The sequence below is a fragment of the Sebastes umbrosus genome, chromosome 6, assembly GCF_015220745.1.
Source record: "Sebastes umbrosus isolate fSebUmb1 chromosome 6, fSebUmb1.pri, whole genome shotgun sequence".
NCBI classification, from domain to species: domain Eukaryota; kingdom Metazoa; phylum Chordata; class Actinopteri; order Perciformes; family Sebastidae; genus Sebastes; species Sebastes umbrosus.
The window spans coordinates 9,833,123-9,849,897 of record NC_051274.1 but is presented as its reverse complement, the minus strand read 5'-3'; the positions used below and the strand labels follow the sequence as shown (position 1 = coordinate 9,849,897).

At 40.5% G+C, this 16,775-nt stretch overlaps 1 protein-coding gene across 1 annotated transcript; it reads left to right on the top strand.

The window, feature by feature from the left end:
* The first annotated feature begins 3,521 nt into the window (after positions 1 to 3,521).
* Positions 3,522 to 13,636, top strand: LOC119490588. Its single transcript, XM_037774092.1, has 4 exons — positions 3,522 to 3,917; positions 6,324 to 7,395; positions 9,152 to 9,453; positions 12,159 to 13,636. Exons 1-4 carry the CDS (start codon positions 3,612 to 3,614, stop codon positions 13,332 to 13,334), a joined length of 2,856 nt encoding a protein of 951 aa, XP_037630020.1. The 5' UTR covers positions 3,522 to 3,611; the 3' UTR covers positions 13,335 to 13,636.
* The last annotated feature ends 3,139 nt before the right edge of the window (positions 13,637 to 16,775 follow it).

Below are 16,775 nucleotides of genomic sequence, written 5' to 3'. Positions count from 1 at the left end.
GACAGTGTGCTGGTACTGAAGTCAAGATCAATATCATAACAAGTACCAGTTCGATGTTGTATTTTCAGCTTTTTAAAGGTACAATGTGTAGGATTTAGTAACCTCTAGTGGTGTGGTTACAGATTGCAACCCTCACTCCTCCCTTTCCATGACTACTGTAACGTGAGCCGCCGAGTGCAAAACTGTGGTTGGCCTCACCCAAAGACCATCCATACCATAATAAGACGCCGGCTGGCGATACCACGGTTTTGAACTCTACGGCTCACTTTACCTCACTTTCGCAAGCGTGTCGGAGAACTACGGTGGCCTTCAGGTTACGTAAAAACGTGAAAATCTCTCTCTAGAGCTAGTGTTTGGTTTGTCCGTTCTGGGCTACTGTAGGAACATGGAGGAGCAACATTGAGGACTCCATGAAGAGGACCCGCTCCCTATGTAGATATAAAGGACTCATTCTAAGCAAACCAAAACACAACAATTCTTAGTTTCAGGTGATTATACACTAATGAAAACATAGTTATGAATATTATATTCCATTTCTGCTAATAGATCCCCCGAAATGCTTTACACTGTTCCTTTAAAGCGACAGTGGGCAGAATGTTTTTGGCATCATTGCGCAAAACTTCCATAATAGCCTTTCAGCATATTGTAATTCAAGTGTTCTAAGCGAAAACTAGACTTCTGCACCTCCTCATGGCTCTGTTTTCAGGCTTTAAAAAATCTAGCCTGTGGCGGGAGACTTTGGCCAATCACAGGTCATTTCAGAGAGAGAGAGAGCGTTCCTATTGGCTGATCATTCAACGGAGGCAGCCGTCAATCACTCGCAAACTCCGATACTTTTTTTTAATCATATTTGCTCCATTTCTACCCACTGCAGCTTTAAGGAGCAGAAAATATAAAAACAATTAGGCAAGTTCCATATCACAGGAGAGAAATACAATTAATACATCAACAAATGACTTCTAAAAACATAATCTGTTGCAATGTAACACATTTTATAGGTCTGTCTCTGTCTTTCTAACATTACTAGCATTGCTTGTGTATTCTACATTATAGGGCTTGTGGTTGTGGTGTATATATGATATATGCAATACCAGATGAATTCATTTGAATTTTGTTTTCTAAATTTGTTCTGTGTTTGCCATCTGATTTTGAATGTTATGTTTGTGATTCTGTTTTACACGATTGTACTCAAGTGTTTTTTTTTCTGCCGTCTGTATGAGATGTTCATGCCTCTCTGTCACCACTGGAGGGTGGTGTTATCATGTGTCACCAGACCTCCACTGTAAGAGTCTGGTGAACAGCAGACAGTCTTTGGCTTGATTTAATCAGTTTTCAGTGATTACAAAAATAATAATAAGACTGCCGAATATTATGCTCAATAAAACTTTATTGGCTCAATCATACTCTCAAAAGATGTGTCAGATTTTTTTTTGCTTAAAAAAACATGTGATTTGTGTTGAACATTTGATTAGAATTTTGAAATTAGCATTTAATTTAGAACTTCATGTTTGTCTTCATTAGCCCATTTCTCTATATGAAATATGAAATGCAGTATGATGATGTGTCAGAAGAGTGTAGGTCAATGTACATATTTAGGTATGGTATATTTACTTTGTTCTTCTAACTTTTGTAGGGGCTTAGAACTTAGAAAGAAAGAAATGACACAGCCACAATGGCACTTTTGTTGAAGCATGTGAAAACTGGAGCAGCCTTAAAGGGACTCTATGTAGGAATCAGAAATTGCTTGTTAACAGCGACACATGTGGCCGTTAAGTCAACGAAAGTCAGCGTCCTGTCCTATCGCACTTGTGCTCGCTCTACATAGACATGAACGAGCATCGGTCAAAACAGTGAGGCGACACACGTCAGCTAAAACCACAATATCACTCTATATTTCACCTGCTTGGCAGTAATGTTAGCTGACCAGACAAAGGTCTCTCCATGAATCGATGCTGATACTGTGTTGTCCTGCTTCAGCCTCCCGTCTTCTGCAGTGTGTAGTGTGCGCGCATGCACGTGAGAGGTGGAGCGAGTGAGATTGAGCGCGGTGTGTGAGTGAAGGCAAGCAGGCAGGCAGAGGAGCAGAGCAGCATGGACTCTGGCCCTGATGGAGACCAAAGCTACGGTCTCCCCTGTGTCTTCCGACCACGGTCGGGGAGCTGGAGCAGGAAGAGGTAACACTGTTTTCGCAAGACGGGCTTCACTAGATATAACTTTGCGGTTTTGGTGCTTCTGTGTAGTTTTTGTTGGAACAGCGTAGCCCGACGTGACCGCGCATGAGACACCGACCCGATTTATACGTGTAAGAAGTTACAAACAGTACCTTTAACTGTAACATGTCAGTCACAGCCCGGCTCCTGGAAAAAACGGGAGACACAAGTAATAACAATGTGATTAATTTACATCAAAACAAATAGGTGGGCAGAATCTCAGTAGTCCGCTCCCTGGTTGAATGAACATGTGCTGCATGGATGTTGTGCTGGCTTATATGCATGGGGCACAGCGGGCCCAGGTATGTCCCATGCCACTGACTAACCCCCAACGGGTCTGCAGCCCAAGAGACGGACGGAAAAAAGAAAAAAGAAAAAAGAAAAAAGAAAAAAGAAAAATCCCTATTGTATTGGGAAATGTACCCATTGTAAAAAAGATGTCAGTGTTCTGGTCCAAGCGTTGATCCTGAGATGTGTATCTAATGTTTTGGATGCATTGGTGCATTGGATGATAAATTAACTGTTGCGCTGAGCTGCATAGAGAATTGTGTGAAGAGTTGTGAGCTGATAGAGAAATGTTGGTCACCATGCAGCAGTTTCACCATCTGACCACTAGAGTGTGATGTTACACTAATCTTATATATTATTATACAGTATGTGACCGAGTCTTAATGATGAAATTATTAAAAACAGTATTTTTGCCAGTAATTCTGTTGGTGGTAGGCTACTAACGTGTTGTTCCGGTAATTACCTGGCCATGAAAACTTGGAGTGACAACTGAAGTAGTGATGTGTCGGTCGCGAATGATCCGGCTCTTTTTTAATTAATTCAAGGCAGAATGATAGGATGATCTTCTCCGCGCCACAGGCATTCCATGCATCCAATGACTGTGACTGAATGTTGTGTTAATGACATCCGTACGACCAATCAGGTGATGGCAGACAAGGATCATACCATCAAGCAGGGAGGGGCGGGGATGCGCGGCACGCTGACGGTCTACAGGTACAGAGCAGGAGAGAGAGGAGCAGAGAAAGAGAGAGGAGTGCGGTGCGCAAATAGCAGACAAGATGAGTGACAGTCGGACACGAAGCAGCATTTTAAAATTATGGTATTCTGTAAATTATAAGGTTTAGTATAATTATATTGAATAATTTAAGTGATATATGTGCACACATACTAATCATAGCTCAAAACAGCACTACATTTTGCTGAATTAAAAAAAGGCAGAAGTGGTAAAATAAAGAGCCGTTTGGGAGCCGAAAGAGCCGGCTCGTCTTTGTGAGCTGAGCCAAATGATCTGGCTCACTAGAAAGAGCCGGAATTCCCATCACTTAACTGAAGTGTGATAGATGGGGTGTGGCTTTTACAGGAAAGTGAAGCTGAGGAAAGTTAAACTGACAGATGAAAATATTGCCCAGTCAGTCCGTCTGCAGAGCACAGAGAGACATGGCGTCTGCTTTATACTCCCAAGATCTGACTTGTCCTATTTGTCGGACTATCTTCACAGATCCAGTGAATCTTCTCTGCGGACACTCCTTCTGCAGAGAATGCATTACAGATGTTCTGAGTTCACAGCACCGCTGTCCAGAGTGTGACACAGCTGTTCCAACAGAAGGGGAATGTCTTCTAACCATCCACATATTGAAAAGCCTCGCTGAAAAGGCCAAAGAAGCGGAGCAGGTAAAGAAAGAGAAGGAAAAAGCAGAGGTATGTTGCTGCTATTCACAAGGAAATGTAGTTAGTCATTTGTATGTGTTTATTTGTATGAATGTATGGCCAGTTCTGGGATGCAGATGTTGATATTGCGCAGATATATCCTGAATAGCACAGGCCTTTGTAGTCTCATGTGATCTCATGTTTTAACCTCACAGTATCAGAAATCCAAAGTGCGTCATTATTTGTCCACAGTGTTTGATTAGGCCAGGCCTCTAGCATTCAAATGTCAATACGGTTAGAATAAACTAGGTTATACAGAAATATTGGCGTGATTTGACTGATTTAACATTTTGTGGATTAGGTGGTAGGCTATGTGCACTTTTTTTTTTTTTCCAATATAACGTTTTTGTTTTTAGAATAGTATATTCTAATAAAACTATATGAAACTATATCCCACTCCAAACTGACAAGAGGATGGGATGAAATGTTCAAAGAATTCACATCCACCGTTTTGAAACATTTGAAATTATAGATGCATCATTAATAACACATTGAACAAAACACCACAAAGTAAGTAGTGATCAGATGTTAAGCTTGTTGCAGGTTTGTGGAAAGCCGTTTCAGCATTTATTCCATATCCTTGATATCAGACGTCAGTGTCCTCCACTAGTTCGGTCTTTGTCAGCACTAGTTGGACATTTGATCGCACTAATTGGACATTTTGTCTTACTAGTTGAACAAAAAGTCTTACTAGTCACTGTTTTTCAGCAACTAGTGGCACTTTTATCCAACTAGTTCCAACAGAAGCCTTATTAGTGAGACTGTGCACCACACTAGTAGGACCAAAGCCCAACTAGTCAGCTTTTTGACGCACTAGTGGACCTCTGGACCGAACAAGTAACGCTGACAGTCTTACTAGTTAACTAGTAAGCTGCAAAAGCTTTGACATGTTAACTAGTAAAGGACATATTCTCCTCACTATAGTGACCTACAATTTTCTGCACTAGTTAACTAGTGAGGACCAAAATGCTCACTAGTTAACTAGTTAAAGTATTTTCAACCTTACTAGTTAACTAGTGCGGCTCAAAATGTTTACTAGTAAACTAGTAAGGTAAAAAAGACCAAGACTAGTGTTACTAGTGGACATTTTGGCCCTCACTAGTTAACTAGTGCAGGAAATTGTAGTGCACAGTCTCACTAATAAGGCTTCTGTTGGAACTAGTTGGATAAAAGTGCCACTAGTTGCTGAAAAACAGTGACTAGTAAGAGTTTTTGTTCAACTAGCAAGACAAAATGGCCAACTAGTGCGATTAAATGTCCAACTAGTGCTGATAAAGACCGAACTAGTGGAGGACACTGACGTCTGATATCAAGGATATGGAATAAATGCTCAAACGACTTTCCATACAGGTTTAAATGTTGATCACACCTCATACTGTTTCTCCTGCTGTAATATTATTTCTACACATGTTTCAGATTCAGCTAAATGTAGACTAGCTATCAGTGCTTTATTCTAAACATTAATATGTAGGCGCATGCATGTAAACTGTTGCGCAAGTGAACGTATAATCAAGGGAAGCCCCCCTCCGCCCCCCTTATTAAAATACGTTTGCTCGTGCATGGCTACAAGAGATAAGAGAGACTTGTCATCCATCTGTATAAAGTGCAGCAGTACAGTAGAGGAACCAGAGAGTGTTTCTCCAGGTCTCTGGTGCTAAACCTGTGCAATGAATGATGCAACATTCAGACTACACAGAAGGTGCAAATGTGACAGACAAGAATAATTCATTTTCAGGCTGAATTCATTTATCCGGAGAAAAGCTCATTTCTTTGTTGTCTCAGTTATTACTGTATAATTTAAATATTTAAAAAAGTTTAAAAGGGATTTAAAAGTTGACTAACAGCCATAATGTATGAAAGATGTGGTGTAATTTAAAGTTTGAATGGAGTTTCCATGTTAAAGTATGAATGAGTTTAGAGTTAAAAAAGCAGGAAAAATGTTTCAATTCTGACCATGCAGGAAAATGTTTAATATTTCTGAAAATATGAACGTTATGAATGAGGAAAGTAATAACCAATGTCCTAATTGATCTGCACATTTTGGTGTTTGAATTTGAGTTTCTATGTTGAAATGAATGTTGAAATGTGGGAGGAGTAGGGTTGCGAAAAAACAGGCTGAATAATAATAACTTTTGTTTGCAGTAGAAGAACATACTGTAGGTTGTGAATGTTTATTAATGAAGTTACTGATACTAATATGTAAATGTGCACAACATCTCTCTCCCTTTGGAGACACACCTGTTGTCCTATGATGACTGCATTGTACTCATCTGTAACATCTATTTCTTTACAGCTACTATCACTGCTTTGTATCAGCCAACATATTTTTACTCTTGTAGTGTATCATCATCCTTTAGCTGTTGTGTATATTAATAGATAAATTAATTTTTTTTACAGGCGGCTGAGTTGTGCCTTGAGCATGAAGAAAAGCTGAAACTGTTCTGCGTCACAGATCAGCAGTTAGCTTGTATCATATGCCGAGATGGGGAGAGGCATGAAGGACACAAGTTCAAACCAATCAAAGAAGCAGCTGCATCTCTGAGACAGGAGTTGGAGAAGGGTATGGAGAACCTTCATGGTGATATCCTTGATACAGAGAGCCTAGCCAATACGCAGAGGGAAGAAATAACTAAAAACAAAGAGAAGTCTCAGCAGCTGATGACCCAAATCTGCAAACAGTTTGAGGAGATGCACCAGTTTCTGAGAAAGAGAGAAGATGAGATAAAGAATGAGCTGAAACACAAAGAGGAAGATGCTGCTGAGAAAATGAGAGAGAGATTAAATGCTATAGAAACAGCTTTGTCTGAGAGCAGAGAGCTGGAGGGAAAGCTGACATCAGTTCTGGAAATTGAAGACTCTGCGAGACTCTTAAAGAGCTGGACTGAGTGTAACAGCAGGATGAGTCCAGAACATGTATTCAGGCCCAAAGCAAATGATCTCCAAGTGGAGAATATCTCTCTCTCTTTGGGGCCTTATGAAAGCCACCTGCAGTTCTTCATATGGAAGGAGATGCTTCAGGTAATCCAGCCTCGAGCAGAGCTGCTCTCACTCAAAAGCAACAGTACAGATATAACTGTGTCTGATGATGGGCTGAGCTTGTTAAGTACTCCCGAAAGCAACCAAGCTCCATCAGGTTACTTGTCTGGTTTAAGCCTCACCATAGGATCAGGCCAAGGCTCAGCCTTTGGTCAGCCTGCCTTTACAGAATCAGGCAAAGTCCAAAGCTTTGGCTCTGCCACAGTATCAAGCCTAAGCACACCCTTTGGTCAGAGTGCCTTTACAGAATCAAGGAAAGCCCAAAGCTTCGGCTCTGGCTTTGGCTCTGGCTTTGGCTCCACCACAGGATCAGGCCAAGGCACACTCTTTGGTCAGAGAGCCTTTACAAAATCAGTGAAAGCCCAAAGATTTGGCTCTGGCCCTTGCTTTGGCTTTGGCTCCACCACAGGATCAGGCCAAAGCACAGCCTTTGGTCAGAGTGCCTTTACAGAATCAGGCAAAGCCCCAAGCTTTGGCTCTGGCTTTAGCTTCGCCACAGGATCAGGCCAAAACACAAAATCTAGCCCGTGACAGGACGTGACTTTGGCCGATCACAGGTCATTTCAGAGAGAGAGAGAGAGCGTTCCTAATGGCTGTTCGTTCAACGGAGGCAGCGGTCAATCACTCGCAAACTCCAATACTTTTTTTTAATAATATTTGCTCCACTTCTACCCATTGCAGCTTTAAGGAGCAGAAAATATAAAAACAATTAGGCAAGTTCCATATCACATTAGAGAAATAAAATGAATACATCAACAAATGACTTCTAAAAACATAATCTGTTGCAATGTAACACATTTTATAGGTCTGTCTCTGTCTTTCTAACATTACTAGCATTGCTTGTGTATTCTACATTATAGGGCTTGTGGTTATGGTGTATATATGATATATGCAATACCAGATGAATTCATTAGAATTTTTTTCTGTGTTTGCCATCTGATTTTGAATGTTATATTTGTGATTCTGTTTTACACGATTGTACTCAAGTGTTTTTTTTCTGCCATCTGTATGAGATATTCATGCCTCTCTGTCACCACTGGAGAGTGGTGTTATCATGTGTCACCAGACCTCCGCTGTATGAGTCTGGTGAACAGCAGACAGTCTCTGGCTTGATTTAATCAGTTTCCCAGTGGATACAAAAATAATAAAAAGACTGTCAAATATTACGCTCAATAAAACTTTATTGGCTCAATCATACTCTCAGAAGATGTGTCTGATTTTTTTTTGCATAAAAAAACATGTGATTTGTGTTGAACATTTGATTCGAATTTTGAAAATAGCATTTAATTTAGAACTTCATGTTTGTCTTCATTAGCCCATTTCTCTATATGAAATATGAAATCCAGTATGATGATGTGTCAGAAGTGTGTAGGTCAATGTGCATATTTAGGTATGGTATATTAACTTTGTTCCCCTAACTTTTGTAGGGGCTTAGAACTTAGAAAGAAAGAAATGACACAGCCTCAATGGCACTTTTGTTGAAGCAATTCTGTTGGTGGTAGGCTACTAATGTGTTGTTCCGGTAATTACCTGGCCATGAAAACTTGGAGTGACAACTGAAAGAGCCGGCTCTTTTAAGTGAACGATGGGAGCCGGCTCCCGTCCGAGAGACGTTTTTTTTTTTTAATTAATTCAAGGCAGAATGATAGGATGATCTTATCCGCGCCACGGGCATTCCATGCATGCAATGACTGTGACTGAATGTTGTGTTAATGATGTCTGTGCGACCAATCACGTGATGACAGACAAGGATCATACCATCAAGCAGGGCGGGGCGGGGCGCTGACGGTCTTCAGGTACAGAGCAGGTGGAAGAGGAGGAGAGAAAGAGAGTGCGGTGCGCGAATAGCAGACAAGATGAGTGACAGTCGGAAACGAAGTAGCATGTAAAATTATGGTGTTCTGTAAATTATAAGGTTTAGTATAATTATATTGAATCATTTTAGTGATATATGTGCACACATACTAATCATAGCTCAAAACAGCGCTACATTTGGCTGAATTATAAAAAGGCAGAAGTGGTAAAACGAAGAGCCGTTTGGGAGCCGAAAGAGCCGACTCTTCTTCGTGAGCTGAGCCAAATGATCTGGCTCACTAAAAAGAGGCGGAATTCCCATCACTAAACTGAGGTGAGTGATAGATGAGGTGTGGCTTTTACAGGAAAGTGAAGCTGAGGAAAGTTAAACTGACGGATGAAAATATTGCCCAGTCAGTCCGTCTGCAGAGCACAGAGAGACATGGCGTCTGCTTTATACTCCCAAGATCTGACTTGTCCTATTTGTTGGACTATCTTCACAGATCCAGTGACTCTTACCTGCGGACACTCCTTCTGCAGAGAATGCATTACAGATGTTCTGAGTTCACAGCACCGCTGTCCACAGTGTGGGACAGCAGTTCCAACAGAACGTCTTCCGACCAGCCATATACTGAAAAGCCTCGCTGAAAAGGCCAAAGAAGCGGAGAAGGTAAAGAAAAGGAAGGAGAAAGCAGAGGTATGTTGCTGCTATTCACAAGGAAATGTAGTTAGTCATTTGTATGTGTTCATTTGTATGTATGTATGGCCAGTTCTGGGATGCAGATGTTGATATTGAGCAGATATATCCTGAATAGCACAGGCCTTTGTAGCCTCATGTGATCTCATGTTTTAACCTCACAGTATCAGACGTCCAAAGTGCGGCATTGTTTGTCCACAGTGTTTGATTAGGCCAGGCCTCTAGCATTCAAACTTCAATACGGTTAGAATAAACTAGGTTATAAAATAATATTGGCGTGATTTAATATTGTGTGCATTAGGTGGTAGGCTATGTGCTCTTTTTTCCAATATAACGTTTTTGGTTTTAGAATAGTATTCTACTATTCTAAAACTAATGTAAGATTAGATTTATTTTTGTAAAGATTTATTTTAGACTGTATACATTGTATTCTGCTCCTTAAGTTAGATCTGGAACTATATAATATGGCGCACCTTGTATAAAAGTACCAGACATTAAAGTTGATCCAGTTGCACAGACGAAGCTCTCCTCTTGCTCTTGCTTTACCCACAGCCCTATACAGTAGTTTAATTAAGTAACAAGTAAGTTTATAGTTAAGGCAACGAGAAGCCTGCCTTACACTAACACTCCAAACCCAGGAGAGGATGGGATGAAATGTTCAAAGAATTCACATCCACAGTTTTGAAACATTTGAAATTATAGATGCATCATTAATAACACATTGAATAAAACACCACAAAGTAAGTAGTAATCAGATGAGCTTGTTGCAGGTTTAAATGTCTATCACATGGATCATACTGTTTCTTTTGCTGTAATATTATTTCTACACATGTTTCAGATTCAACTAAATGTAGGCTAACTATCAGTGCTTTATTCAAAACATTAATATGTACGCGCATGCATGCAAACTGTTGCGCACGTGAACGTATAATCAAGGGGAGCCCCACCCCCCATTGAAAATACGTCTGCTCATGCATGTCTACAAGAGATAAGAGAGACTTGTCATCCATCTGTATACAGTGCAGCAGTACAGTAGAGGAACCAGAGAGCGTTTCTCCAGGTCTCTGGTGCTAAACCTGTGCGATGAATGATGCAACATTCAGACTACACAGAAGGTGCAAACAAGACCATGGTGGAATACACAGGAAAACTATAGAATGCAAGAGTTATTAAAAATAGTAAAGTACAAATATAAATAAGTGTCAAGTGTAAGTATTGCAAAAGTAGCAGCAGTAGCAGTTTGTGGAACCCTGAGGAAGAGTCCGTGGGAGAGTTGGGAGGGGTCTTTCATGATCCGGAGGCCCTAGTGAAAATGTTGAAAATGAAAATGTAGGGGAGAGAGGTCATAATGATGGACTGACTTCACTGTCCTCTGTGGGGACATGCAGTCTGAGTTCTGAGTGCCAGAAAAAGAAAAACGGATCAGTATGAGGTTTTAACATGAAAAGAATATTGTTATAACAAGATATTTTTATGTTATTCCCACATACAAACTTATCACGTTACAACAATAAACGTTTTGTCGTGTTATAACAAAACGTTTCAGGTTATAAAGTGATTACTTAGGCTATATTGTTATAGTATGAAACTCATGTTTGAATTAGGAAACGGTGTGCAGAGAGCAGATACATTGAGGAATATGGTTTATTTACATGATTTGATTAAGTACATGCTTGGGTTGACACGGCGAGATTCTTCTGTTATTGAACACGGTGGACGGTATTGTGATAAGTATGCGATCACTAAGAAGGGGTTTCCGTGTTTTGGGCCATGGTGAGTTCATTGGAAAAGGCCAGCTCACAAACGTACCACACAGAGTCCACCTCCGCCCGAGACCAATTCATCTTGCTATAACTTGAAATGTTTCAAATTATAAGCATAAGTCATTACGTTATAACGTGAAACATGTCATATTTATAAATTATCACGTTTTAACATTAAACTTTTCACATTATAAGAAGATAACAAGAACAGTTTCTTGGCTGTTTTCATCATATCACGACTTTTAGTCAAATTAGCTTTGAATTAATCAAATAGCTTGACAATGTATCACTCCACTTTTCAATTCACATGCATTTTCATCACCTCCACTTCTTTTTAAAAATGAAATACATTGAACTGATAGAAGAGGTCCCACCTCAAGGGAGGACGAGAACCTGCCTTCCTCCTCTACCCCCCATGATGCCTACAACCACTTCACACACACAGGCTGCCCTTTACTGGAGAATTGTTTTGCCGGAAAATGTTTAATATTTCTGAAAATATGAACGTTATGAATGAGGAAAGTAATAGCGTGCATCGTAATTGATCTTCACGTTTTGGTGTTTGAATTTGAGTTTCTTTGTTGAAATTAATGTTGAAATGTGGGAGGAGTAGGGTTGCGAAAAAACAGGCTGAATAATAATAACTTTTTTTTGCAGAAGAACATACTGTAGGTTGTGAATGTTTTACTAATGAAGTAACTGATACTAATATATAAATGTGCATAACATCTCTCTCGCTTTGGAACAACACCTGTTGTTCTATGATGACTGCAAATATTTATTAAACTCAGAAGAAATAATTGCATTGTACTCATCTGTAACATCTATTTCTTTACAGCCACTATCACTGCTTTGTATCAGCCAACATATTTTTATTCTTGTACTGTATCATCATCCTTTAGCTGTTGTGTTTATTAATAGATAAATTTATTTTTTTTACAGGCGGCTGAGTTGTGCCTTGAGCATGAAGAAAAGCTGAAACTGTTCTGCGTCACAGATCAGCAGTTAGCTTGTATCATATGCCGAGATGGGGACAGACATGAAGGACACAAGTTCAAACCAATCAAAGAAGCAGCTGCATCTCTGAGACAGGAGTTGGAGAAGGGTATGAAGAACCTTCATGGTGATATCCTTGCTACGGAGAGCCTGGCCAATACACAGAGGGATGAAATAACTAAAAACAAAGAGAAGTCTCAGCAAATGATGACCCAAATCTTGAGACAGTTTGAGAAGATGCACCAGTTTCTAAGAAAGAGAGAAGATGAGATAAAGAATGAGCTGAAACACAAAGAGGAAGATGCTGTTGAGAAAATGAGAGAGAGATTAAATGCTATAGAAACAGCTTTGTCGGAGAGCAGAGAGCTGGAGGGAAAGCTGACATCAGTTCTGAAAATAGATGACTCTGCGAGACTCTTAAAGAGCTGGACTGAGTGTAACAGCAGGATGAGTCCAGAACATGTATTCAGGCCCAAAGCAAATGATCTCAAAGTGGTGAATACCTCTCTCTCTTTGGGGCCTTATGAAAGCCACCTGCAGTTCTTCATATGGAAGGAGATGCTTCAGGTAATCCAGCCTCGAGCAGAGCTGCTCTCACTCAAAAGCAAAAGTACAGATATAACTGTGTCTGATGATGGGCGGAGCTTGTTTAGTACTCCCGAAAGCAACCAAACTCCATCAGGTTACTCGTCTGGTTTTGGCTCCTACACAGGATCAGGCCAAAGCTCAGCCTTTGATTGGGGTACCTTTACCTCCTCAAGCAAAAACACACGTGTATTCAGTGTCAATGAGTTCACTTCAGGGCAACATTACTGGGAAATAGAGGTTGGACACCGCGACTACTGGGAACTAGGGATAAAAGATAATTTCCTGAAATATGATGGCAAGAAATATGTCACCTGTAGTCGAAATAAAACCACCAAGCTAGTATTTGGAGACAGACCTCGAAAGATTGGGATTTATCTAAACTGTGCATCCAAGAAGCTCTCCTTCTATGATGCAGACAACATGACACGTATTCACGCTATGAGCTCTCCTTCCATGTCCATGCCACTGTCGGCATATTTTAACATTAGAGTCAGAGCACCAGATCCAAACCCTCTGACAGTGTGCTGGTACTGAAGTCAAGATCAATATCATAACAAGTACCAGTTCGGTGTTATATTTTCAGCTTTTTAAAGATACAGTGTGTAGGATTTAGTAACATCTAGCGGTGTGGTTACAGATTGCAACCCTCACTCCTCCCTTTCCATGACTACTGTAACGTGAGCCGACGAGTGCAAAACTGTGGTTGGCCTCACCCAAAGGCCATCCATACCATAATAAGACGCCGGCTGGCGGTACCACGGTTTTGAACTCTACGGCTCACTTTACCTCACTTTCACAAGCGTGTCGGAGAACTACGGTGGCCTTCAGGTTACGTAAAAACGTGAAAGTCTCTCTCTAGAGCTAGTGTTTGTTTTGTTCGTTCTGGGCTACTGTAGAAACATGGAGGAGCAACATTGAGGACTCCATGAAGAGGACCCGCTCCCTATGTAGATATAAAGGACTCATTCTAAGCAAACCAAAACACAACAATTCTTAGTTTCAGGTGATTATACACTAATGAAAACATAGTTATGAATATTATATTCCATTTCTGCTAATAGATCCCCCGAAATGCTACACACTGTTCCTTTAAAGCGACAGTGGGTAGAATGTTTTTGGCATCATTGCGCAAAACTTCCATAATAACCTTTCAGCATATTGTAATTCAAGTGTTCTGAGCGAAAACTAGACTTCTGCACCTCCTCATGGCTCTGTTTTCAGGCTTTAAAAAATCTAGCCTGTGGCGGGAGACTTTGGCCAATCACAGGTCATTTCAGAGAGAGAGAGAGAGAGAGAGCGTTCCTATTGGCTGATCATTCAATGGAGGCAGCCGTCAATCACTCGCAAACTCCGATACTTTTTTTTAATCATATTTGCTCCATTTCTACCCACTGCAGCTATAAGGAGCAGAAAATATAAAAACAATTAGGCAAGTTCCATATCACAAGAGAGAAATACAATTAATACATCAACAAATGACTTCTAAAAACATAATCTGTTGCAATGTAACACATTTTATAGGTCTGTCTCTGTCTTTCTAACATTACTAGCAGTGCTTGTGTATTCTACATTATAGGGCTTGTGGTTATGGTGTATATATGATATATGCAATACCAGATAAATTAATTTGAATTTTGTTTTCTAAATGTGTTCAGTGTTTGCCATCTGATTTTGAATGTTATGTTTGTGATTCTGTTTTACACGATTGTACTCAAGTGTTTTTTTTTCTGCCGTCTGTATGAGATATTCATGCCTCTCTGTCACCACTGGAGGGTGGTGTTATCATGTGTCACCAGACCTTCGCTGTATGAGTCTGCTGAACAGCAGACTGTCTCTGGCTTGATTTAATCAGTTTTCAGTGGACACAAAAATAATAATAAGACTGCCGAATATTATGCTCAATAAAACTTTATTGGCTCAATCATACTCTCAAAAGATGTGTCAGATTTTTTTTAGCATAAAAAAACATGTGATTTGTGTTGAACATTTAATTAAAATTTTGAAATTAGCATTGAATTTAGAACTTCATGTTTGTCTTCATTAGCCCATTTCTCTATATGAAATATGAAATCCAGTATGATGATGTGTCAGAAGAGTATAGGTCAATGTGCATATTTAGGTATGGTATATTTACTTTGTTCCCCTAACTTTTGTAGGGGCTTAGAACTTAGAAAGAAAGAAATGACACAGCCTCAATGGCACTTTTGTCGAAGCATGTGAAAACTGGAGCAGACTTAAAGGGACTCTATGTAAGAATCAGAAATTGCTTGTTAACAGCGACACATGTGGCCGTTAAGTCAACGAGAGTCAGTGTCCTGTTGCTCGCGCTCACGCTTGTTCTCGCTCTACATAGACATGAACGAGTATCGGTCAAAACAGTGAGGCGTCACACGTCAGCTAAAACCACAATATCACTCTATATTTCAGCTGCTTGGCAGTAATGTTAGCTGACCAGACGAAGGTCTCTCCATGAATCGATGCTGATCCTAGTGTTGGCTTTTCCTGCTTCAGCCTCCCGTCTTCTGCAGTGAGCCACACGCGACCGCGCATGACACACCGACCCAATTTATACGTGTAAGGAGTTACAAACAGTACCTTTAACTGTAACATGTCAGTCACAGCCCGGCTCCTGGAAAAAACGGGAGACCCACATAATAACAATGGGATTAATTTATATCAAAACAAATAGGTGGGTAGAATCTCAGTAGTCCACTTCCTGGTTGAATGAACATGTGCTGCATGGATGTTGTGCTGGCTTATATGCATGGGGCACAGCGGGCCCAGGTATGTCCCATGCCACTGATTAACCCCCAACAGGTCTGCAGCCCCAGAAACAGACGCTTTGCGTCGGGGTGCAGCATCGCCCTGTCGGGGATTCTTTCACAACAATGACCGGCTCGCTGTACATTATCCCTTACATAGTGAATATGTAGGCCTATTATTTGTATTTCATGACTGGAATTACTTCATTTAAAAAAAAAGAAAAAAAGAAAACTCAGTATTGTATTGGGACGTGTACCAATTGTAAAAAAGATGTCAGTGTTCTGATCCAAGCGTTGATCCTGAGATGTGTATCTAGTGTTTTGGATTCATTAGTGCATTGGATGATAGATTAACTGTTGAGCTGAGCTGCATAGAGAACTGTGTGAAGAGTTGTGAGCTGATAGAGAGATGTTTGTCACCATGGAGCAGTTTCACCATCTGACCACTAGAGTGTAATGTTACACTAATCTTATATATTATTATATGTGTCTATGTCTTAATGGTGAAGTGATTAAAAACAGTATTTTTGCCAGTAATTCTGTCGGTGGTAGACTACTAATGTGTTGTTCCGGTAATTACCTGACCATGAAAACTTGGAGTGACAACTGAAGTAGTGATGTGTTGGTTGCGAACGAGCCGGGTCTTTGAGCTGGCTCTTGTAAGTGAACGATGGGAGCTGGCTCCCTTCCGAGAGACGTTTTTTTTTTTATTAATTCAAGGCAGAATGATAGGATGATCTTATCCGCGCCACGGGCATTCCATGCATGCAATGACTGTGACTGAATGTTGTGTTAATGACGTCCGTGCGACCAGTCACATGATGACAGACAAGGATCATACCATCAAGCAGGGAGGGGCGGAGATGCGCGGCGTGCTGACGGTCTACAGGTACAGAGCAGGAGGGAGAGCAGGAGAGAAAGAGAGTGTGGTGCGCGAATAGCAGACAAGATGAGTGACAGTCGGAAACGAAGCAGCATGTAAAATGATGGTATTCTGTAAATTATAAGGTTTAGTATAATCATATTGAATGATTGAAGTGATATATGTACACACATACTAATCATAGCTCAAAACAGCGCTACATTTGGCTGAATTATAAAAAGTTAGAAGTGGTAAAATAAAGAGCCGTTTGGGAGCCGAAAGAGCCGACTCTTCTTGGTAAGCTGAGCCAAATGATCTGGCTCACTAAAAAGAGCCGAATTCCCATCACTA

What these genes read in the sequence shown, in the direction of transcription:
- LOC119490588 (XM_037774092.1), top strand. Translation starts at nt 3,612, where the DNA reads ATGAAAATATTGCCCAGTCAGTCCGTCTGCAGAGCACAGAGAGACATG. An exon ending in AGGCCAAAGCACAGCCTTTG is followed by an intron (nt 7,396 to 9,151) that starts GTCAGAGTGCCT and finishes AGTTAAACTGAC; the next exon opens with GGATGAAAATATTGCCCAGT. An exon ending in AAAGGAAGGAGAAAGCAGAG is followed by an intron (nt 9,454 to 12,158) that starts GTATGTTGCTGC and finishes TTTTTTTTACAG; the next exon opens with GCGGCTGAGTTGTGCCTTGA.